Source organism: Heteronotia binoei, chromosome 5 (genome assembly GCF_032191835.1).
Source record: "Heteronotia binoei isolate CCM8104 ecotype False Entrance Well chromosome 5, APGP_CSIRO_Hbin_v1, whole genome shotgun sequence".
In the NCBI taxonomy this organism is placed as follows: domain Eukaryota; kingdom Metazoa; phylum Chordata; class Lepidosauria; order Squamata; family Gekkonidae; genus Heteronotia; species Heteronotia binoei.
This window is the reverse complement of record NC_083227.1, coordinates 98877936-98903222: the sequence shown is the minus strand read 5'-3', so window position 1 is coordinate 98903222 and position 25287 is coordinate 98877936. Positions and strand designations below refer to the sequence as shown.

Sequence of the window (25287 nt, the reverse complement as noted above, 5' to 3'; positions counted from 1 at the left end):
CAAAATTCTGTGCTGAGATTTTGTCCATAAGAAATCACATATTCCAAACTTTTATGTATAATTAATTACAGTACAGTAAAGTTATACATTTGAATTTCTGTATATTAATTTTACATTTGTATGTAAAACTGTTAAATTGTTGTTGAGTGATCTCTTGATCATAATAAATATTGATGATCATGTGGGTACTGTAGAAAATCAGCTTTTTAGATCATCATTTTAGGCAGTGAAGAATGTGTTCAAAAAGCACATATTTATTTGTTTGCATGTTTGTTTACTCTCTTCATTTATATTCTGGCCTTTCTCCTCAATGGAAACCCAAATCAATCTATATAATTACCTTTTTTCCATTTTACTTACAACAATCCTGTAAGATAAGTTAATTTGAGTGTGTTACTGGCTAAAGCTTACCCAATAATTTTTCATCGCAGATGGAGAATTCAAACCTGGGTCCCCGAATCCTAATCCAATACACACATGGCAATTCAGTGCAGTGAACCCAAAGATCCCATTTAAACTCACTGTTGTAGAATGATAAAAACTAGAGAGAATTTTCCTACCATGGATGGAGTTGATCTGGCATTTATCTGGCATGAAGATTCTGGATAAGTGATCCTTTGCTTTTGATAAAACAGTAGGACATTGCTACCGTTGCAATGAGCACTTTCTTCCTGTTTCACCATTTACAAAAATTATTTGCCTTTAAGTTGTTTTAAAGCCCTTCATTAACTGTGATACACCCATTTGAAAGACTATCCCTTCTTCTTTGAACCCTTGTGGCATTCTTCCCACTGCTTCTTATGGTCTGTTTATGGAGAAGCAGCCAGGTGCCTGAGTGAGATCTTTTGAACAGATTCTGAAACCTTTAGAAAAAGCAAAGATCTTAGTGTATTAAGATACAATCTCAATTCACATGGGCACAAGAGCACTGGAAACACCGTATCAGAACACTGAAGAATGTTGCTGAGCTAAGAAATCAAAAAAACATGAAACTTCATCTTACAGTTACTGATGTTACCTTGACAATTGAATGGACACAAGCTCACTGGAGTTTTGAAACAGAAGCTGGTTACAGCAAACTTCAGTCCATTTTCCCTGTTCCTTGGCTCTTAACTTGTACCCCTTTGCCCCCCACCCAGGTTGAAATAAAGAGTCAGACGCAATAATTGGATTAAACTAAACTAAAACCACTTTATTTAATTTATTAATAAACGGCAAGGGCTAAACAGAACCTGCGGCCTGGTCAGGGCCAAGGGTCTCAACAGACACCTCCCCTGCCATTTAACGGGTGAGCAACCCAGCCCCTGGCTAGAGCTGTACACCACAGCTCACACCAGGCCAACTCAGCAAATAGGCAACAAACTGGGAAGGTCCAACCATGAGCCGGGCAACTCAATGAAAGGAATCTTCCAGGTAAGCCCCAAAGGACGGTCTGCATTCTCCCACCCTGGGCCAGCAAACCCAAAGGTTGATCCTGACAGACCCCTAATCTCACAAAAGGGGGATGCTTTCTGGTCCCCCCCCCCACAGCTGCATAAGCTCATTAACCACAGAAACCTGACACAACCAAAGTGACCAACCTATTAAACAGCACCTCCCTACAGCCAAATTTCCAATCCACTGACATGCTATGTAGGGTAGGCGAAAAAACACCCCAGCAGTTCCACCAATCAGCTGGGGATCAAAAAATTCCTACCCAGCCCCCCTAATAAGAGGCAACCAGCAAATGCCTACATACCAATCAGGGTGGGAGGGAGAGCCGATCGCCAGATGGAGACTGGCACAAAAGGGGGATGCTTTCTGGTCCTCCTCTAGCGGCATAAGTTCATTAATCACAGAAACCTGCCACCACTAAGGCCAAGCCTCTGCTTAGGCCTTAGCATCCACTAGGAGGCCCAAGGCCACCCGCAACCCTTGCCGAAGAGACCATTACCCTCATCCAAAAGATGAACGCCATCACCCCTATAGAGGTGGGGACAACTAATATGAATGTCCGGATGAGGCAAGTAGTAGCCCAAACCATCTTCCAAGGCTCTCCAAATTCTTTTATTAGCCTTACGATGGGCCCTGTCGATGCCCAAAGGGTCCCGAACACCCCGCCAAAAAAGGTGGGGGATCATGGCCGACCAAATTATAACAGTCCCAGGCCATCTCTCCTTGATAGCCCTAAAATCCTCCTCTGCCTGCAAGGCCAAAGCTGTGCCCTTCATCAGCCCAATATCATTACCTCCCAAGTGTATAACTAAGACCTGGGGAGGAGGGCAAGCACTCCTTTGAAATAACAACGGCAAAGAGACTTACGGGGTTGGATCATGGAAAATTGAGTCACTTCTCAAAAGAGGAGCGGACCGGAGCCTCTGTTCTGGGCAGAGAAGGTGATCCCAATGCCTGCTGCCTACTTTTCTCAGTGAGGGAAAAGGCCAAGACTTGCTTAGGAGAATTCTGAGGGGATTTACTTTGGCTGACGAAGAGTCCCAGTGGGGTTCCTTTTAGGCTTTGAAGAGTCCCCGGTGAAGAATTGCATTCCAGCGTCTACAGAGGGTCTCCGTGGTCATTAAATTGAATTAAATTCATCAAGATTCAAGCCTTCTTTGGACTATACTAATATTTAAATATTCATCTTTGGAAAGGACGATGTTAAGGAGAATATATTTGGCTGCAAGGTAAGAAGATATTTATCTATCATTCCGAGACTGAAATTAATTCTACGTGAGACAAGGATTAAAATTTTGACTTAACTACAATATTCTAAAGTGGTAAAGAAGAGAAGGGGGTAATTTTGGGGACTTTTGGAATTTTAGAAGCAAAGTTAAAGCATAAAAAACAACTAATGTTTGGAATACTTGCGGTTTCTGCAAAAAAACCCCCATCGTCACTGAGTTGCTGAAGTGGAAGACGTCACAGGAAGTGGTGTCATACAAGTATCGCAAGATCTCTCAACTATTGAGAACGTGACTTCATGGCAAGAAAAGCAGGAAGGAGCCATTGGGAATTTTCTAAACCTCCCTGGCTTCTCTAGGACTTGAAAACCATAGTGAAATTGTGGCGGCCATTAAAGGAAGGTCAAAAAATTTAAAAATTCAAGAAAAAAGAATGAGTCTTTAAAAATTAGTGGAGTCAGCAGATATCATGACTATAGAGTGAAATATATTGGATTATAATATTGGAACCAATTTTGGTGGCCTTTTGGTGAAAAAGGAAAAAACTTTCAAAAGGGTCTGAAAAGTTACATTTTGTGTATTTTTAAAACTTTAAAAAATAATATCTTGAGCTAGGAAGCCCTGAGAATGGCGATTTTGGGCTTATTGAAAAAAACATCTCCTAATCTATAGGAAATGGAGCTGAACCCCTTGTGCACCACTGGATCTGCTGGCTCCTCCCGCGATGTTTCCAACAGACCTACCCTCGAGAATAGACAACCCGGTTAAAATATCTGCTTGAAATGCAGCCTTAGAATTTTCCCCCAAGCCTAAGTCTAAACCCTGTGAGGGAGGAATTTCAGAAACCTCCTCCAGAGCCCTAAGTCTTTGCAAAATAGCAGCATTTACCACCTCATCACTCTCCTCATCCGAAGATGATAAAGGGGGAGCTGGCCTCTTAGGCAGGGCCCTAGAAGCCTTAGGTGCGGGATGTTTTTCCTTGGATTTTCCTGTCCCTTTTTCCCCATGTATTTTAACAATACCGGCCTGAACTACTAAGAGCAAAAAACTGCCAAAAATTCCACTAAAATGGCTGCTCCTGCACAGCACCTAAAATGGCTGCCGCCTTCATTAGCAAGAAAGCCCCCAGGGACAATAGCAAAGCTTCAGCCAAAATGGCCCCTTCTCCACAGCTTCTAAAATGGCTGCCCTCTGATTCAAAAAGACAGCTGCAAAGGGGACATAAAAATGGCTGCTGCAACACTATAGCTAAATTACACCCCCCCCCCCCAAAAAAAAGTGTTTGGGTAGAGGCCTTTCACATCTCTCACTACCTGATCCAATACCAACAAGGGAAAAAGTGGCTTCCACAATTCTGTCCCCACACCCAACCCCCAGAGGAGTTGTACTCCAAACTAACAAAAAGCCTAACCCAAGAAACACCTTTTTAAAAGGGGGGGGGGAAGGGGGAGGGAGGGTTAAACCAGCCATATAATGGAGATACGCCAATCCAATCCAATCCAAGTCCTTGCATTCACCAGAGACATAACAGCAGCCCTGATCCTCAGCAACACGCTGCAGTTAAAATCAAACTCACAGGCTTTATCAGCGACCTGAACTCCACTGAAAAGACTGAATGCCAGGAAGCCAAAGGAAACTGACATGAAGCAGGAGCGAGCTAAAAGCGCTCCTGTCTTGCCTTATGAGCAACTCGATCAGCTCCCGATCTTTCTTAAAACGTTTGAAAGCCGGAAGAAAAGGGGAACTGACAAGACCAGAGCCAGCAAGCAAAAATGCTCCTGCTTTGCCACCTAATCTTTGCTTAAGGAACGCCTAAAAGAACAACTGAAACTGATAAGATCTAAGCAGGAGCAAGCTAAAAGCTCTCCTGCCTAGACCAGTCGCCAGACGGAGACTGGCACGAGCGGGAAAGGCACGCTGCTGCTGCAGCAGCCCGCCCCCAAGCACAAGCCTATTGGGCTGTCAATCTTCCTCTCTTCCCCCAAGGGTGGCAAATGTGTCCCTCCGTCCTTACAGTGAGGCTGCAGGCGGTTGGGACAAATTCTCACAATGTGTCAGACTTTCCTCCCTAACAGAGAGAGATTGACATAGCCTGAAATCAGTTTTAAGGCCCTGTGTGTGCGCAGCATTTCATCTCTCTCCAATCAGATTAAGGTGCATGACCCTAAAAGTTTTATTGTCCAACTCAGTATATGGAAATAACCATCGATCCTGCCCCTTCCTGGCAGGTAGGCATAAGTTGATCTCTCTCTAGCCTCTATGACTTGATAAAGGAAAACTCATCTCCTCTGTCCTGAAATCTGTGGAGTTTATTGGGCTCCCCCAAGTGTTAATCAAGGTATTCTGTAATTCTCTGTCATCATATTGGATGATAAATTTAGTCATTGCTACATGATAGACCTCCTTTTCATTGCTCTTGTCTTGTGTAGTGGTTCATCAGAGGAAGTCACAGAAGCATTCTCTTGACTATTAATGAGTGCTGCAAGTAGCTGTGGTATGCGTGGTAGGATATCATGAAGTTCACATTTTTGTCATGCAAACATACAATTTTCTACAACCCAGTTGCACGTGAGCTAAACTTCAGCTCCCCTTGCCTTCCTGCTGTCATTTCTCTTTGGATTTGGGGCAGTTTTGCACAGTAAATGAATTTTGTTTTCTACCACGGCCATCGTTTCGGTCACTAATTAAATGTTTGTTTTTTGCCATCAAATTGCAGCCAACTTAGGTTTTCAAGGTAAGAGATATTCAGAGGTGCTCTGCCATTGCCTGCCTCTGCTTAGTGACCCTGTTAATTCTTAATGGTCTCCCATCCAAATACTAACTAGGGCCAACCCTACTTCCTCCGGAGACCTTATGAAATCAGACTAACCTGGGCATTCCATTTCAGGCAATTAAATGATATGGGGAGGAAACAGTGTGCACAAATTCTCATAAGGCTGTTAAAAAATGTGTGAAATAATCTCTTGTAAAACAAGTTTAATGAACACCACATGTTAAAAGATGAAGATGGGTAGCCATGTTAATCTGTCTGTAGCAGTAAAGAGTCAGAGTCCAGTAGCATCTTAAAGACTAACAAAAATTGTGGCAGGGTATGTGCTTTTGTGAGTCACTGCTCACTTTTTCAGATACAGCTAGAATGGACTCACATTCTAGCTGTATCTGAAGTAGTGAGCAGTGATTCACAAAAGCTCATACCCTGCCACAAATTTGTTAGTCTTTAAGGTGCTACTGGACTCTCATCCTTCTACCACATGATAAGACTTCTTTACAAACAGAGTATTTATTTCTAATCACTGGTTGTCTGATTGATTTACTCACTGTTTAATTAAACAGGTGGCTGTCAAGCATCAAGTATCAACAAGCAATCTGTGGAAGGGAAAAAATAGGACACCCATCACGCTGTATGATAACACATGCATTAAGTACTACTAGTTGCATTGTGCTTAAATACTGGGAAAATAACCCACCAAACAAACTCAAACTGCTGATGAAAAGTTGGCTCCATGCTTTTGACCAGCAATAAGAACATGAACTGAACCACTGCAAATTTAAGCATCCCTAGATATTTTTGGAAGAAAAGTATATTTTAGTTGAATTGATTTTAAACTCTTATATATTTTTATTCTATGTGTATAATATGAGCTGCCTTGAGTCTCTGTTTTTTAGAGGGAAAAGAATATATTAGGAAAAAAACAAATAGAGCTAACAGCTGCATACAATACTTCTGAAATTACTGTGTAGAGATTAACATATTCGGTGTTCAAGGTTGTGGATCAATGCACGCTGATCAAGAGATTTGGTAACTGCATGAATTGCTAGCTCATGATCTTTTGAATACACAGAAGCCTGTGTTTCCTCCATAAAGAGTGGGTTTGAACTTCATTTGTTTTTTAAATAGCTTGAAAACTTCTCAGGTGATTTTAAAGGATAGGATACCAATGAGGGATAACACATTTTAGTAATTTAAAAAATGTTTGACTAAATAACCTGTTTGGTTTTAAGCAAGAATGGAGAATTATTGAAACTTTAGCCAGTAAATAGTACAGGAAGTGGGTAGCTGCAAAAATTTGTTCTTCATATGATTTCTTACTCTTGAATAATTATTCAAATAGAGAATATTTTAGGAAAGATAACTACCTACATTGTTTCCAAATAATTAAAAGGCAGGTCCATTGAACATATAACTTTTCTAAACAAACCTTCCTAATTTGTTTCATACTTACATACAAACATTTTAAAGTGAACGGTGTTATTTAAATAAAATTATGTTATTGACAAGATTATTTAGGCAGCTCTAAATAAGCACTATGGAGATTCCATCTGTTTTATATGTGTATATGCAAAGCATATATGTATGCAGTTCATGTCTATTGCAGCCCCTCTTTAGGTGTCGGTGCTCTCATGATGGTGGGATATTCTCATCTGACAGAGATAAAGCTCAGCTTGGTTTATTATAAGCATAGTGAGACAGAAACTTCATTAGGAATCCTCTCATCAATATAGAGTATGTCACCAAGGAAGAATTCTCTAATTAGTTCAGGGTACACCACTAAGTAAATAATCAAGCTGCTAGCCATGGTACTGACTAGAGATGGTGAACATCCAAAAAATAAATAATAGATGTTTATGATGAATTTAGTTTCTTTTATTTCTTTAACTCTATTTCTTTAGCACTAGGGCTGGGCATGAACTGGGGAAATGGTGGTTTATGTTGGTTCATGATTCATATGGTTGCCTGGTTCATGGTTTGTTTGGAGCTCTGTGATTGACTCCCATATTTGCCAATCAAGCTATGGACAACTGCTATGGGTGTTTCTAGGGCTCACAGAAATCACCTCCCCCCACCCCCAGCATTGCCTAGGAATTGATTGAATCAGCACCAGGCTGTCTGGAAAAATAAACTGCAAAAAAACAAACCAAATGAATCACCAAGAGCCAAACTGGTTTGAAACACAGCATGAACTGGCCTAATTTGTGTATGTATCATGATTCATGAATCGGTTCATGCCCATCTCTAGTAATCACACATGCAATAAGATAAAAGCCACCTTTGTTTGAAATACAAACCATGGTATCTCATACCAAAGACTGAGAAAAGCCATCACTAAAAAGTTTCAGTATACAGTCTGCACATGCTAAAACACTGGAGGACTAGTAATGTTATTGCTAATTTTCACTATTCTTCACTTAAATTAATCAAGCAGATATTACATGATTTGCAGCTGCTGTGGAAGGTCTAGCAGACTTTGTCCTATTTCAAAATTTCCATGTTCATGTTTCTACATGTGCTGTCAATCATTCAACTAGATAAAAAATATTTTAAGCCATAACTAAAAAGTCTAATTAATGATGAGTTTTCTTGTAATGACTATCTGGGGATATGGGGAGATATTGTACAGATCATGACAGAACTGTATTTAGTGGTTCAGATTTTATTATCCCCTGCCAAAGTTTAGGCTTTTGCATGTTTTATATTTTAGGAAGTTGCGATTGCAAGTTGTTCAACAGCAGCCACCCCATGAAAGTCAATGTGGGATAGTGGTTACAGTTTAAGACCAGGGCCTGGGAGACTCAGGTATAAATCTCCAATCTGATGTGGGAGTTCATTGGCTGACTTGAAGCCAGTTACACATTCTCAGCCTGATATACCTCACAATTCTTGTGAGAATAAAATGGAGAAGAGCTGTTTGGGTCTTAATTGTGTAGAAGAAATATGTATAACTTAAGTAAAGAAATTATATATGCTGAAGATAGAGGGAGGGAAGGACAGAAATCTACGAGTGTGACAATATAAAAGTAGGTCAACTGGTATGTGGGAAGGAGAGAATGAAACAGGAAAATGGGAGAAGCTATAGGGCGGCTTTCAGAAAAAGGAAAGTAAATTGTAAGTGGAGGAATAAGATGCCCCCTAAAGTCCTTGAGGGTCCCCCACTTGTACATTTATAATTCCTTGAAAGTAAATTATTTCATTGTAATGTATTTGGGTGTTGTTGTTCAGTCACACAGTCAAGTCTGACTCTTTGCGACCCCATGGGCAAAGTCATGCCAGGCCCGCCTATCTTACACCATCCTCCAAATTCTGCTCAAATTCATGTTAGTTACATCAGTAACTCTGTCCAGCCATCTCCTCTTTTGCCGTCCCCTTCTTCTTTTGCCTTCTGTCTTTCCCAGCATCAGGATCTTCTCCAGTGAGTGCTCTCTTCTCTTCTCATTTGGTGGCCAAAGTATTTGAGCTTCAGCTTCAGCAGCTGACCTTCCAGGGAACAGTCTGGGTTGATTTCCCTTAGGACTGACTGATTGGATCTTCTTACAGTCCAAGGGACTCTCAAGATTCTTCTCCAGCACCACAGCTCAAAAGCATCTATTCTTCTGCACTTGGCTTTCCTTATGGTCCAGCTCTCACAGCCATACATTACTACTGGGAATACCATTGCTTTGACTATACAGACTTTTGTTGGCAGGGTGATATCTCTACTTTTTATTATGCTGCCCAGGTTCACCATGGCTGTCCTCCCAAGGAGCAAACGTCTTTAAATTTCATGGCTACAGTCACCATCTGCAGAGATCTTGGATCCTAGAAATGTGAAGTCTGTCACTACTTCCATGTCTTCCCCTTCTGTTTGCCAAGATGTGATGGGGCCGGATGCCATGATCTTAGTTTTTTTGATGTTGAGTTTCAAGCCTATTTTTGTGCTCTCATCTTTCACCCTGAACAAGGTTCTTTAGGTCCTCCTCACTTTCTGCCATTAGAGTGGTGTCATCTGCATATTTGAGGTTGTTGATGTTTTTCCCGGCAATCTTAATTCTGGCTTCTGCTTCATCCAGGCCAGCATTCCACATGATAAACTCTGCATAAAAATTAAATAAGCAGGGTGACAATATACATCCTTGTCGAACTCCTTTTCCTATTCTAAACCAATCAGTTGTTCCATATTGTGTTCTGACAGTTGCTTCTTGACCCTTATACAGGTTTCTCAGGAGACATGTGAGGTGGGCTGGTACTCCCATCTTTTTAAGGACTTGCCACAGTTTGTTGTGATCCACATAATCAAAGGCTTCAGCATAGTCAATGAAGCAGAAATAGACGATTTTCTGGTACTCCTGTTCGCCAATTCCTGTCCATTTTAGTTCACTGATTCCCAAGATGTCAATGTTCAGTCTTGCCATCTCTTGTTTGACCACATCCAGCTTACCTTGATTCATAGATCTTATATTCCACATTGCAATGCAGTATTGTTTTTTGCAGCATTGGACTTTCATCATCGACCACATCCACAGCTAAGCATCCTTTCGGCTTTGGTCCAGCCGCTTCACTCTTTCTGTGGTTACTTGTACTTGGTTTTTTAGAGTCTGGCAAATGCTTTACACCAATTCAGAGAGCAAAACACAGGGACAAGTGGGAAATATGCAAAAATCATTATAACGTTTGCAGAATTGCAGGGACTTAACCTGAACATGTTTTGAACCAGATGTATCTTCCAGTGCCATCCTAAATAGACTTGCATACTTCTAAGACTTCAAAGAAAACAACCATGAAAGAGACTTATGCATATCCCAAAGAGAATGTGTAGGTCATTGGGCACTACAACTGACCTTTTATGTGTGAACAATGCTGTACAAAAGTTACTCGCTAACAGACAACACTGAATAACATCCCCTGCTGGTTTGAAACATGGTGGGATTATTACCTGCAGGGTTTCGCATATTAAAGTTTTTCTCCTTTGTGGTTTTCCATATTTGTGTGGTTTGAATGTTCCCTTAAGCAATCAGTTCCCTTAAGCTTCAGTAATATTTCCAAATCCAAAATGAGGTAGGTTCACAGCATTCCCATTCCCATTCTTTAAAAAAAAAAATACCATCCCCTACATGATATCTAGTGAAGGTCTGATCCAGCATAACTGGTTCTACACTCATTCTTCCTTCCTCAGCAGCATTTTTCAGAAAAAAACTATAGAGGATAATGGACCTATAGTTTAAGAAGGCAGCCATGTTAGTCTGCAGTGGAACAGCTAGATTCAAGTCCAGTAACATCTTAGAGTTGAACAAGATTTTGAAGGTATAAGCTGTGAAGAGTCAAAGCTCCCTTTGTCATATATGTCAGAATGTAGATTTCTGGGCCCTTATATCCTCATCAGAAGGTGGGAGGAGGTTTTCAAAAGAAGGGTGTGGAGAAATGCCATTTTAGACTATGGTTATCTGGGAGTTGGCAGGAAGATGCCATCAAACTGGAGGCATACTTTGGGGCCTAGTCTCTTCCTCCTTTCCCTCCCCTCCTGTCTGGAAGCAGCAATTCTGAGGAGGTCTCCTAGAGAGACAGGAAGTCTTTCAGGCTGGTCTCCCAGAAGGCTGCAGGAGGGTAACCCAGTTCTTGGGCGGGAACTGGGTTTTATATTAGAGATTTTTGATGAGAAGCTGGCATAGGGTTGCCAAGTCCAATTCAAGAAATATCTGGGGACTTTGGGGGTGGAGCCAGGAGACATTAGGGGTGGAGCCAAGATCAAGGCTGTGACAAGCATCATTGAACTCCAAAGGGAGTTCTGGCCATCACATTTAAAGGGACAGCACCTTTTCAATGCCTTCCTTCCATAGGAAATAATAGATAGGGGCATCTTCTTTGGGGGCTCATAGAATTGGACCCCCTGGTCCAATCTTTTTGAAACTTGGGGGGTACTTTGGGGAGAGGCACTAGATGCTATACTGAAAATTTGGTGCCTCTACCTCAAAAAACAGCCCCCCCCCCAGAGCCCCAGATACCCCCAAGTCAATTCCCCATTATTTTCTATAGGAATAAATCTCCCTATGGAATAGCAGAGTTCCCAGCAGACATTTCCCTCCCCTCCCCCCGCTTTCTGATCACCCTGAAGCGCGGGGAGGGCCTCCAAACCGGGGGATCCCCTGCCCCCACCTGGGGATTGGCAACCCTATGGGGGAGACAGGCAGAAAGAAAGCAGCTTTAACTTTAAATGCATTCTCCGAGCCTCTGGAGACAAATGCCTTCTCCAAGCCGGCTGATGGGGCAGGGGGCTTTGAGAGCCACACGCTATGTGCGAAAGAGCCACGTGTGGCCACAATTTGGCCAGCCCTGGGCCAAAGCCTTAACTCAGGCGGGGGGGCAGGCAGGGGAGCGGCTCGGCTCCAGCTGGCCTGCCCAGTCTCGGGGAGTTTCCCAGGCTCTCCAGGGGGCCCAGAGGCGAAGGGGTTAACCAGGAGGCGGCCGCGTGGGAGAGGAAGGGCTCACCTGGGCCAAAGGGCTCACCTGCCGCGCGCGCGCTCACCTGGTGGAGAAGGAGACGCGCGGCGCCGGGGAAAGTTTGCTCCGAGTTGGGCGCCCCTTTGGGCCGGAACCTGCGCCCCGCCGTCTGCCTGCTCGGGCAGCCCCCGCCGGTAAGTGGTGCTCGGGGGCAGGAGGCGCATGTTTTGCACCCCTGACTCCCGGGGAGACCTCCTCCGCTTGTCCTTCCTTGGTCGGGGCTGGGTGGGGAGGGTCTGCCCCCTCGAAGGGTCTGATGCTGGCTTCCCTCCCCGGCCCAGCCCTGCACTTCCGGAGGGCCCATGATCCTGCCCCCCCCAAACCACGCGCCGGCGCGGCGGCGGCTGTGCTGCTGGAGGCGGCTGACCACGCGGTCGGTGTAAAGGACGGGCTTGAGGGTGCGCGAGCAGAACGGGCGGGGCGTGGAGACATTCTGCTACGGCTGGCCGCAGCGCTTGCGCACCCTCAAGCCCGTCCTTTACACCGACCGCGTGGTCAGCCGCCTCCAGCAGCACAGCAGCCGATGAGGAGTACATGGAGCACGAGCGCAGGCGGCCCCCTCAACCCCCGCTGGTGATGCTGTTCATCCCCAGCATCCTCCCCGGCAGCCCCTGACGCTGCCAGCAGCAGGAGGACGCCGCTTCTCCCCCCGCTTCCGTTTTTTGGGGGAGCGGGGGAAGAGGCTCGGAAACCTGGGGTCCCCCGCTAGAGCGGGAGGGTTGGGACCCCTAAGCTGGCAGTTCAAGTTGGGCTTTGAGTTCAGTCAGTTGGGTTGGTGAGTCTGTCTGTGCTGTCTGATCAGGGCAAGTATTGTATAATAGGGAAAGAAGGAGCGTTTTTCCCTAGTTTGATTTATTTCTTCTGTTCACTATTTTAAAATGCCTGTATATAGTTGTAAATTTTAAATAAATGTTTTGTCTGTTTAAAAGGTAGTCCCTCTGTGCTACATAGTTTCCCCATCCACCTTAGACCACGCTACTGCAAGAGGGGAGCCCAGGGAAGGGGGAAGGCATACAGTTGGTAAGGGTGCCAATCCTCCAGGGGTCTCCCACAGAAGAACTTTGGTGTCTGTCATAATCAGGTGCTGGGTTGGCAGAGGACCTTGAGGCCAGGCCTCAGAACTGGCAATTGTGAGTCCTGTTCCTCTCAGTCAGGAACCTCTAAATTGAGCAGGTGGTGGCAGTGTGCCCTAGTGGCGGGAAGAAGATAAGCTCCATTCAGGAGTTGGCAACTCAAAAGGGAGTTGACGGGACTAAGTCTGAAGGCAGTATCGGGCCGGTTCCATCACAGAGGGAATTTAGGATTCATTTTACATTTTAATCTTCCATGTTATTCCATTGCTGACCTAAGAGTGGTAGTCCTCAGACAGCAAGCTGGGTACTTATTACCAGGGATCAAACTCAGGTCATGAGTGTGTGTGTATGCGTGTGTGTATATTTATATTTATATATATGTGTGTGTGTGTGTGTATGTAGGCATATGTGTGTGTGTGTGTATGTGTGTGTGTGTATATATATATATATATACACACACACACACACATATATTGGCCACTGTGTGTGACACACAGTGTTGGACTGGATGGGCCATTGGCCTGATCCAACATGGCTTCTCTTATGTTCTTATGCAGCTTTAACACTCTGAGCCATAGGGCTCTTATTGATTTAAAAGTAGTATTTAAATTAATCCTTAACTAACTGAAGTGCACAAAAGGAGAAAAATAATGAGATTTAGCATTCAGTTGTATTAAAAGCACTTTTGATACTGTAGTGTACCGGGAGGTTCAAATGAAGACCCATTGTTTGAAAGGCTCCTTGCAGCTGCATTCAGATTGGCCATCCTTGCTGAGCCAGCCAATCAGGTAATATCCATTTCAATGAAGCCATTGCTTGAGAGGCTCCTTGCAGCTACACTCAGAGTGCAATTAGCTACACTCAGAGTGCAATGAGTTAAGCCCATGCAAATGAGGGTTCCAAGCGCCTGTTTTTCTGTCGGGTTGTTTATTGCTGGAGGTGTGTTTTGGGTGGAGTTTCTGTATATATAGCTGTGTGTGCTTTCAGTGGTGTTTCTCGCAAATAAATAGCTATGCTGAAATCACTCTAGCTTCTGACCCCACTACTTTGCAGGTATCTTATCTTAGTAATTCTTAAAGCAACCCTTCAGAATGGTAGTTTATTGCATAATTTATTGTATGCATTCTTGCTTTGTATGCATTGTTTCCTCGTTCCTCTAATCCAGTTTTTTCATTTCTTACATCATTTCTTACACTGTTTTGACTGCATTGCTTGCTGACATAATCATCCATTCTTATTACAGTGTTTATTATATGTTTTATAATGCTTCTGTTGTATTGCTAAATTTTATCTGCCTTGAATCTCAGAGCGAAAGGTGAACTAACAATGAAGCAAATAAATAAATGGTCCATTATTGTTGTCCCCATATTACAGATGAGAAACTGAGTGTGAGAAATAGTGGCTTACCCTAGATCAGTGGTCCATAAGCTTTTTGGCACCAGGGACCAGCTTTGTGGAAGACAGTTTTTCCACGGACGGGGGGGGGGGGGGGGGTGATGGTTTTGGGATGATACAGTTGTGCACTTTATTTCTATTAGTTTGGAGTGGTGGTGAAGTATGCAGACTCTTACCTGTGAGAACTGGTCTTGATTTCCCACTCCTCCACTTACAGCTGCTGGGCCTTGGGTCAGTCATAGCTCTTGTAGGAGTTATATTGAAAGGGAAGCTTCTGTCAGAGCTCTCTCACCTCACAGGGCGTCTGTTGTGGGGGAGGAAAGTAAAGGAGATTGTGAACCGCTCTGAGACTCTGAAATTCAGAGTGGAGAGCAGGATATAAATCCAATGTTGTTGTTTTCTTCTTCTTCTAATGTCTACATTGTAATATATAATGAAATAATTATGCAACCCACAGCCCGGTTGCTAACAGGTCACGGACCCGTACCAGTCCATGGCCTGGGGATTGGGGACCCCTGCCCTAGATGATCCAGTGACTCACTGGTATGCTTTGAACAGTAAACTTTTGGTTTGCAGTTGATCTAGAACAGGGTTTCCCAAACTCCCCCCCCCCCCCGTGGCCCAATTATTTTTACACTTCTCCTTTGTGGCCCACTAAAATTCAAGGGTGGAGCCAGGAGACTTTGGGGGTGGAGCCGGAAAACAGGAAAGCCTGTCTCTTTCTTCTATAGAGGTCTCTAAGGAAAATGGGGCTCAAGACTTTCAAGCCTAGCTTTTAACTGCACAACACAGAGACTTTGGGGAATGGAAGGAAGGAAAAGGGAACTCAGGCTTTGCAGCCTGTGGCAGTCTTCAAGCATAGCTGTTCTCTGCACAACAGAGAGACGGGAAAGAAAGGAAGCAGAGCTCATGCTTTGCTGGGGGCGGAGCTAGCTTTGGCTTTTCTTGTGACCCGGTATTGAGGCTTCCATGGCCTGGTACTGGGTTGTGACCCTGCAAATAGGAAACACTGATCTAGAACATAGCAGCTCTAGCAAAATTTTGAGTCACCTCTAGTTATGTTTTAAATCTGGATAACTGCACTTTGGTGCAAAGGTTTTTAATTCAAGCTGTGATGGTTTAAGACCTTATTACAACACTCTAAGGCAGGGGTGGTCAATGGTAGCTCTCCAGATGTTTTCTTGCCTACAACTCCCATCAGTCCCAGCCATTGGCCATGCTGGTTGGGGCTGATGGGAGTTGAAGGCAAAAACATCTGGAGAGCTACCGTTGGCCACCCCTGCCTAAGGCATAAGCTACTTGTTCCATGCAGTTGTATAATATCCCTCACTAGCACTTTTTTTTTTAAAGGGGAAAATAGCTGAAGTCTTAAGTTGCAATCTGGCAGGGAAGGGGTTACTGAACTCTTTAACCATTTTCACATACACACACACACCCCACACACACCCCAGCTTTTCTCTCTGTATAGGAAAGCGTAGCAGTCCCAAAGCTGTATCTCCATCAAGGTGAAAAACAATTGGAGAGAGCAATTTTAAATTGGGGGGGGAGCAGTCAAAAGGGGGGGGGGATCAAATGTTCTGCCTTGCCAGTGCACCATTCAGTTGTAGGCTTCCATAACATAACTGTTTCCATTTTACCTCCCTCCCCCTCAAAATAAAACTGGGGAAAAGGAATATAAAACTGCAAGTAATATTTAGTTTACATCTGTATGCTATACAGCTGGACATAAGAAAAGGTTTCAAATCTATTTTTTTCCCCTTAGCCACCAGAAAAGGAAGGTGGTCTACCTCGTCAGGTTGGCAACAAGACAGAATGTGGCTTATTGGGGTTTGTCTTGGACCTCAAGCAGGATTATCAGCCTGTCCGGAATCAAATCCCTGAAGAGAAGCTGTACAAAGTATACACATTTAACTCTGTGAGAAAGTCAATGAGCACTGTCATTAAATTGCCAGATGGTAGCTTCCGAATGTACAGCAAAGGAGCTTCAGAAATTGTCCTTAAAAAGTATGTACACAGTAACTACACTGAACACTTTTACGCTAAATTCTGAATGCTTAATTGATCCAGTTCTTATTATAATATTAATATTACTAAAAATTACTACTTCAAACACACAAATAGTAAGTTCTTCAAATGTTCAGCGAGGGCAAAATTTATCTTCTCCATAAATCCATTTAAATTGGCTGGTATCTGCTGACAGTTTTATTGTGCCCTTATAGCGGTACCACTCATTTAAGTGGTGCTATGTAGGAAAACTTCCTATACATAATGGCCACGTTTGTTTTTCAGTTCTCTGTTAACCTTGCTCAGAACTTTATTAATTGTTATTAATATAGCACTTTTAATATTCTTGATGTACAATAAATTGGTTGTTGTGAGAACACTATGGTTGTTCACAGTTTTATTGACTAACACTTTCTTAAGGCCAATGGGTAAGTCTTGAGGCTCTCTCAAGGATCTGAACCTAGCCTTTCACACCCAGCAAGAACACCCCTGAGTCCTTGAAGGGCTTAAGTTACTTTAGCATGCATTCAAGCAGCAGTTGGCAATTCTCCTTCCAAATTCTTATTGATAAATAGATGACAAATAATTTTCTTTTAATTTAGAAATTGTTTGGGGGGTTGTATTGTGTGTGTGTGTGTGTACCTGGAAGTCATGGCAACCTCTGGTGATTGACCTACTGGGGGCCTGGAGGATATTCAGTGAAGTAGCTGAAGGAAGCCTGCCCCTGCCTCCTGACTGCTTGTATTCCTTGGAGGTCTCCCATCCAAGTACTTGCCAGAGTTAACTCTGCTTAGCTTCCAAGATCTGACAAGATTGGGGTGGCCTGGGCTATCCAGGTCACAGCTAATTAAGAAATGTTGATATTCCATTAACCATTTGGCTTAAGAAAGTGGTAACCAATTTTATAGTTAATTTTTTCATATAACATACAGCATATATCCCTCACAATCAGCAGTTTCTTTCACAGCTATCTAGTTGCTGATTGTATGCTTTCTTTCCAGATGTTCTAAGATCCTTAATGCAGCAGGTGAGTCTCGCATCTTTAGACCACGTGACAGGGATGAGATGGTAAAGAAGGTGATTGAACCCATGGCCTGTGATGGACTAAGAACCATCTGTGTTGCATATCGAGACTTCTCCAATAACCCTGAGCCAGACTGGGACAATGAAAATGATATTTTAACTGACCTGACCTGCATTTGTGTGGTTGGCATAGAAGATCCTGTAAGACCTGAGGTATGTTAGACTTAAGCCCTTATCCTAAGCAATTTCACTGCCAAGTATGAAACCAATAATGATTACTTCCAAATAAATTTTGTGATCAGAATGATAAAACATGAACTACAAAAACTGTGACTTACTTTTGGAATTTAGTCTTACTAACTGAGAATTCATTTGCAATAACTCTTCCTGGAGTTGTTTCATTATAACCTTGAATTTTATCTTCAGCAACTACTATATCTGTCAGCACATTCAAAATTCTTCTGGTTTTGTTATATACAACATTGTCTTCAACATATTTGCTCAGCAAGAAATCAAATTAAATGAAATGGGAGTTAGCTCCCTAATATGAGGATTTAGGATTGCATTTTCAGTTATTGAAAGTGTACAGAGGGCTTTTTTTAAAAGCAGAAATGCACAGGAACACAGTTCTGACTGGCTTGGTGTCAGGAGGTGTGGCCTAATATGCAAATTAGTCCCTGCTGGGCTGTTTTGACAAAAAAGTCCTATGCAAAACAATGGTGATATAAGGGAGTGTGGCCTAATACGCAAATAAGTTCCTGCTGGGCTTGTTCTACAAACAAAGCTCTGAGTGTACATATTTCTTTTCTGTATGCAGTGAGTTCCTTACCTTGATTACAGTACTTACCCTTAAAAAAAGAGTGAAAGACCAAAGAAAGGTCCCTAGATGACTGTACCCTTAAATGATTCTGCAATGGAACAATTAGTTATGGATACAGTTAGAAGAGATACAACCCTGCTCCTCAGCACTTGGTACATAATATAAGTGTTCTTGAACTAGTAGGGAACAATGGTACTATTAAATTCAACATTTAATATATGAAAAGGTGTCCAAATAGTCCAACATGACTAGATTTGGTCTGGTTTAGAGGGGGGGGGGAGTCAAAAATTAGAGAGTTAGTCAAAAAGAAGTTGAAAGGGGGAGGGTAAAAAGAGTCAAGTTTCTTCAGGATGCATGGAAGCTGTGTGATCTAGAATAACTTGTAGTCAGATGGAATGTATATCACAACTTAGGAAACTAACACAACTCAGAGGATACCAACTTGGTTAACCGGCAAAATCAAGGCAGCCATAAAAAGACAAGAAGGCTTCATTTGAAAAGCAGACGTCTAGTCAATGAAGAATGCAAATCCAATGTAAATTTATAGTGAGGCAAACAATAAGCATACATTTGAGAGGTATATGGGTCACTAGAGGACACAAACATGAAATTATTACTAAATTGATTGAGTTAAATGAATTCTCTCTTCAGTGTGGGAGATATGTAGGGGTTACCTACTCCAGAACTGCTACTGAACTCTAGAGAAGTTAGAAGTGCTGTTGGAGTTCACTGTTCTGCCATTTACTAGTAGCATGGGCAGAAGCAAGGGATTGGGAATCAAGGGAATTGTGAACTAGGAAGTCTTTGTTTCAAATCTAGTCTCTGCAATACACACAGAGAGATTATTGTATCTTTACACTTTGGAGGATAGTATAGTTGATGAACTACAGCTGAGGAACACAGAGACACAGCGTTAATGCAAGTATCCTACTTTTAGTCAGTGACTCTATGAATTCCCCAATAGTAGCAAGGAATAACTAAGAAGGTACTTCTGAGCAGGGCTTTTTTCCTAGAAAAACAAGCGCTGGAACTCTCAAGAGGGAAATGAAGGAGAAACACGTGGGTGCCCCTCATGAACTTTTAAACAAAACTCCCAGTCTTTCAGGGAATTAACAAGAAAATCAACCCTGCATGGTGGGCCTGCAGACTGAGTCTTCAAATGCAAAACAATTACCCAGTAGGTGGTCATTGGATCAAGGCTTCTGGATTAGATTTGAGGTCAGTGAAGGCAAAACCATGAGGATAAAAATATAATTATTATTATTATTAAGGTGCAAACAATAGATAAAAGACAAGACTGAAGGAAAATAAAAACTCTAAGCATTTCCAGCTCTAGCTAATACAGTAAGACAAAGTTTCAAGTTACCAGATGTTAATCCAAAGGCTGAACGTTTCAGCAGCAAAACAGCTCTCTTTCTCCAGAGATACCCAGGGCCAGCAAGCTGTGGGCCCACCTGAGCAAGCATTTCAAGATGGATGCCAGGAGCATAGTAACTGCATGGTGGAGCAGTCACCATCAAGCTGAGCAAAACACTACTGAATGGCAAAAGCTAACTGACTTTATGGTAAGGGTCTCAAATTGGCTTCAGGTCTGTTTAGCCAATCAGAACCTTGAGAGCTGATGTAACTCTCTGTGTTGTTCAGCACATGATTCATGGTCTGACTTGACCAAAGGGAAGAGAAACAAAACTTTACTGCAAATACGCCTTGTCTCATTCCCACAGGTGAAGACCCATAGCTCAATTGCTTGGAATTTGTTAATTGGTAGTCACTGCAAAGCACGTCCTCCCTTGCACGCAGCTGCTGCTTATCTATCTAGCAAGGTCATTCTGCTCTCAAGACCTCTGGGAACATCTGGAGGGCCTGAATCATATAGTTGGAAGGGACCTCCAGGGTCATCTAATTCAACCCCCTGCACAATGCAGGAAACTCACAAATACTTCCCCCTAAATTCACAGGATCTTCATTGCTGTCAGATGACCACTGATTTTCATCATCCTGAATAATTTTCTGTCATCTGCAAACTTAGCCATTCTTTTGCTCATTCCTAGTGTAAGCCGAAATGCCCTCAAAACCGAGGTTGGGGAATTGACAGGTGGGCACTTTAAAAGGATCAGAGACTATCTATACAGGCTCCACGTCCAGAAACTATTGCTCAAATATGCCAGGGACACTAATTAAGTAAAAGCAATTTGAATTTCTTCTAGAAAATATAGATTTCACACACAAGATAAATTACTCATAAAATCATACATACAGTCCTAAGAAAATTAGAGAGAGACATAGAGAAACACATGGGTAAACGAACAAGGCGATAATTACCGATCGTAGTCTTCAAGGAAGGCTCCAATGGCAACGAGCGAGGACGAGGGAGAGGGGACCCGAAACTAGGCCTCAAAATCGGGGATGGATCTAGACAGCAGAATTGGGATACTGCTAGAAGCACACCTGTGGGTAGCTAGGCCACAGGTTATAAGGACTACCTTGAGCCCTCAGGGAATGGGAGGTATGAGGGAGGAGGAAAGTGGTCAGCTGATGCAGGATCTCAGAAAAAGGGGAGGCTCCGCAGTGACCATAAGGGCTGGACTTGTGCGGTAGCCAATGGCTGGTTTGGAGGGGACACCTAATTGGCTGCCTGCTCCTGGCCAATGAGGTCTCGACACTAGTTACCTGATTGGACCTCCAGGTAACAATGGGCCAAGGTGGGATGCTCCAGGGTAGCTGTCAAGGGAAAGAAAGGGTGAAACTACTGGGGTGGAGGTACATGGGAGTGGTTGAACTTAGCTGCAATGGTGACAATAGATGGCCAAATTGCTGCCCAAGGTAACACCCGGTCTACACAAAGACATTTGGCTCAGGGTGGAGATGGTCTTTCTCCTCCTCAATCTTCCATTGGCACCAGTCTTTGTCTAGAGTTCCGTTGGACAGTTGTCCATGCCCGGGATAAGCTTGATTGCTGTATGTAAAGGTGACATCTGGCGAGTACGTGAGCCGTTCGCTTCGCTGGAATGGAGTCTGGCATGGTAGGAAGATAGCTGTGTGTGGTGTTAGCCTCCCACGGTGGATTCCATGGTCAGTGCTGAAAACTGCTCGCCTAGATAGCTTCTGGCAGTGCAACTTCTCCCGCTTCATGGCCAAGATGGGCATCACACGGAGCGACGGGAAACCATCTGTTCTCCTGGTTAGCACTCTTTCACCGGTTTTGAGTGCTATAGTAGCGGTATGGCTGCTAGTACTGCACAAGTCCTTTCCATGCCTGGTTAGTCAAACCCACACTCTCTGGCCAAATGTGTGTGAGTTACTTCTCCAGGTGCTCTGGCAACCAGGCTGGTGACTATGATGTTCTGTAAGGGGGGTTTTCCTCACACTAGTTCCAGATAATTTATGGAAAAATTAAATAGTACCAATTCCTTGTGGGATCCCACGGTGTGTCCTTGTGGCACCCCACTGCTTACTTCTCTCCATTGTGCTGTCTATTTATTCCTACTCTTTGATTCTTGTCATTTAACGAATTTTAATACATAAATAACCTGTCCCTTTATTCTATTGACTTCTAAGTTCATTCAGGAGTTTTTGATAAGGTATCTTGTCAAAAGCCTTTTGAAAGCCAATGTAATGTCTACTGGGTCACTGTTGTTTATGTGTTGATTTATTACAGCTTCTACTAATTTGACTGGGACAGATGTTAGCCTAATTGACCTGTAATTCCTGGTTTATTTCTGCTCCCCATTTTTAACAATTGATTTAGCATTTGTTACTCTCAATTTTCTAATACAGTGGCTTAATTTAGTAAGAAGTTACATATATGGGTTAGTAGATCAACTATCTCATGTTTGTGTTTCCTAAGAACTCTTGGGTTTATGCCATCCAGACCTGCAGACTTACTGGTTTAGAATTTTTAATAGGTCTAGAACTTCATCTATTATTGCCTCAATGTGGCCCAGTTCTTCAGACTCCCTTTCTGAAAATAGTGATTGTGGCATGAGTACATGTTCCCCACTGTCCACAGTGAACACAGACACAAAAAATTCACTTCTTCTCTGCCAGCTTCTTTTTGCAATACTTTTATTCCTTGGTCATCCAAAGAACCAAATGCTTCTCTGCAGGGGTCATTTCATAGAAAAAGAGGCGCTGGAGCTCAATAACACAGCTCATTTGCGTATGCCACACACCCCTGACCTCACCGGAAGGTGTACTAAATTATACCAGCTCAGCATCTACCTTAAAATGCTTCTTGAATTATAATTGCCATAATAAAACCTTACTCCCACCATTAGCATGTTAAAGATTTCCATCTGTCTGTTTTATATGTTTTAGTTATTTTCTCATTTTTATGGGGAAAAATATAAGAAAGTTTGTCGAATCTTAGCGTTCAGCATAATTTTCACAGGAGGGTTGAACAATGGAGCCCAGAAGCAAGTATTGGGGGGAGGGGGTTAAGAAAGAAAGAGCACAATAAAATTTAGAGGTTCTGGAGTTCTACTCCTGTGAGATCCTGCCCAAATTGAAGCCTGCTTCTCTGGATGTTTTCCTGCTCTGGAAATATTTAAAGAAATATTTATTGTTTGTTTCCTTCTCTGAATATATTTAAAGAAATATGTGTTGCTTGTCCTGATGCTTTTAGCAACCTGCTCCTCAAAATCTCTTTTTGTCTGCTTGATTATTAATTTACATTTCCTTTGCCAGAGCTAATGATTACTTTTGTTCAATTCATTGGGGCAGACCTTTCACTTTTTAAAGAACTCTTTTTTTTTCTTCATCTAGCTTCCTTGACTTGTACTGTTAACCATACATTCTTTTAGACTTGACCGTGCCTTTCCTAACTTGAGGAATACATTCTAACTGGGCTTCAATTAGCGTTGTTTTAAATAGCTCCCAAGCCTGTTCTAAGGACTAGACTATCTTATGTTTTCTTTTCAGCTCTCTTTTAACTATTCCCATCATTTTTGTAAAGTTCCCTCTCTTGAAATCAGATGTTACAATTTTGATCTTTAGAAGTAACTTTTCATTGACATGAAGGCTGAACTTAATAGCATTGTGGTCACTGTTCCCAGTTGGTACAACATCTGTATCTTTCACTAGGTCTTGAGCACCACTCAGAACCAAGTCTAAGATCACTACCCTTTTTGTTGTCTCTGTGACTCATTGTTCCAGTGCACGGTCATTTATGATGTTTAGGAATCTCATTTCTACAGCAAGACTCGAGCACATGTTTACCCAGTCAATGTGAAAGTAATTGAAGTCTCCCAAGTATCACAACATTATCTACTTTAGTCACTTCCATTTCCCCCCTCCCCCATCTCAAGATCAGCCTTAAAGATTTTATTTGGTAGGCTTTAGTACACCCTCACTTAAAGTAACTTTTAGGGCCCAGTATTTCCATCCGTATTATTTCTGTTGAGGAATTCGTTCTCCTAATATTTTCTAATTTGTTTGGTTCTATGCCCTCTAGAAATAGAATCACCCAATAGAAAAAGGTAAAAACTGCTACATTAAATTGGATTGGAACATTAAATGTTACTTTTCCAAGGTCCCAGTCAGTAGAGTCTCTGCTGCCACCACTATTGAGATGGAAAAGTAGCTGGGTGGGTGGAACCCAAAACGATAAGATTAGCACTTGTAACTTTAAGAAATGGGTGTCCTCTGTGGCTGTTGCTTGGCAACCACAACTGCATTGTCAAGCCTGGTTTCTGTAAATAAAAGAGAGAGGAAAGAGCCCTTTCCAGAGCTGTTTTGGCCTTTGATAAAGGATTCATTGGAGCAAGGCCTGGCAGCAACCACCATGTGATTTGCTATCATTTGATTTGTGGGATTCACCCAAGCCCGGCTCCTTACTACTGTTCAATGGTAGTCACCCCGCAGAAACCAGTGCAGTGTTTTGGAATATAATCTGATAGAGGAAGAGTCAAGGAAATATGAGGATATGGGGATCATGAGGAGGAGAGAAATAAGGAGTAGTGTGGGAAGGGTATACAGGGGCAAGTGAGGTACCACTGCAGCTCCTTGCATAACTGGGCCTGGCATGACTGGAATCAAGCAATTGGGCCTGGCCTGGTGACAGTCACTGCTCAACTTAACCAGAGGTTTTCTGGGGACAGGCTGCTGGGGTAGGGAAGAAGGGAAAGCTGAATATGGGGGAGAGTAATTAAAGATAGGTTAGCTGGAGGTGAGAAGGAGAGAAGTAAGCAGAAAAAATGGAGAAGCTACAGGGCTTTTCAGGGAAGGGAAAGAGGAAATAGTAGGAGAAGAGCTGAGATGCCCCCATACAAGGCCTTGTGGAGTCACCACTTGTATTGTAGAAGCATATTTTACTCAGAAATAAGTCTTTTAGAGTTCAGCAGGACTTACTCCCCTGTAAGTGTGCTTAGCTGTTTTTCTTTTGATACCTGCCCTAATAATTTCTAATACTGAACTGTCTTTTTTACAACTGCAATCTGCTTTCAATGACTGGTACTGTAGCTCATGTATTGTTTCATAGGTATTAAGAATCTGTATTTGCGCTTTGACTCAATTATATTTTTTCTGATTCTTCCTTTAAGTATGTACACAGTTCATTTAATATTTCCATACAGTCTGTGACACTCATACATCATAAATCCAGAGGAGTTAGTCATGTTAGTCAGTTGCTACAAAATAGTAGAGTCCAGAAGCACCTTTAAAATTAACAAATTTTATTGTAGCATAAGCTTTTGAGGAACACAGCTCTCTTTGTCAGTTACATGGAGGGTATGTGGAAACTGGCCAGGGACATATAGGTGGTAATGAGATTATGGTAAGCTAAAAGGGGCTTTTATTAAAATTGTTCAGGCATACAAGAAAAAGAATCACACAGCAATCACACAGTCCTAGGAAAATATAGAGGGGAAATTGGATAGGGAGATATATAAGGGAAAAACACAGATAGGGTAGTACCTTACCTCTCAAAAATTCAGAAAGAATGGTCCAAAAGCAAAGACAATAAGGGAAGGGAGAGCAAGAAATGACCAGCATATATCACAATAATAGGCACAATATCGATCAGGTAATTGGGGGTGGCTCAGACAGCAAAGGTAAGGGAACAAT

At 42.7% G+C, this 25287-nt stretch overlaps 1 protein-coding gene across 20 annotated transcripts in view; it reads left to right on the top strand.

Annotated features, from left to right (window-relative positions):
• ATP2B2 (ATPase plasma membrane Ca2+ transporting 2) overlaps positions 1–25287 on the top strand; it is an 895196-nt gene that overhangs the window by 788795 nt on the left and 81114 nt on the right. For all 20 annotated transcript variants that reach the window (XR_009555447.1, XM_060239903.1, XM_060239921.1 and 17 more), the window contains 2 exons: positions 16141–16382; positions 17384–17618. Coding sequence is in view for 19 of the 20 variants with exons in the window: in XM_060239903.1 (XP_060095886.1) it covers positions 16141–16382; positions 17384–17618 (477 nt within the window). In the remaining variant the exon portion in view is untranslated. The remainder of the gene's footprint in view (positions 1–16140; positions 16383–17383; positions 17619–25287) is intronic.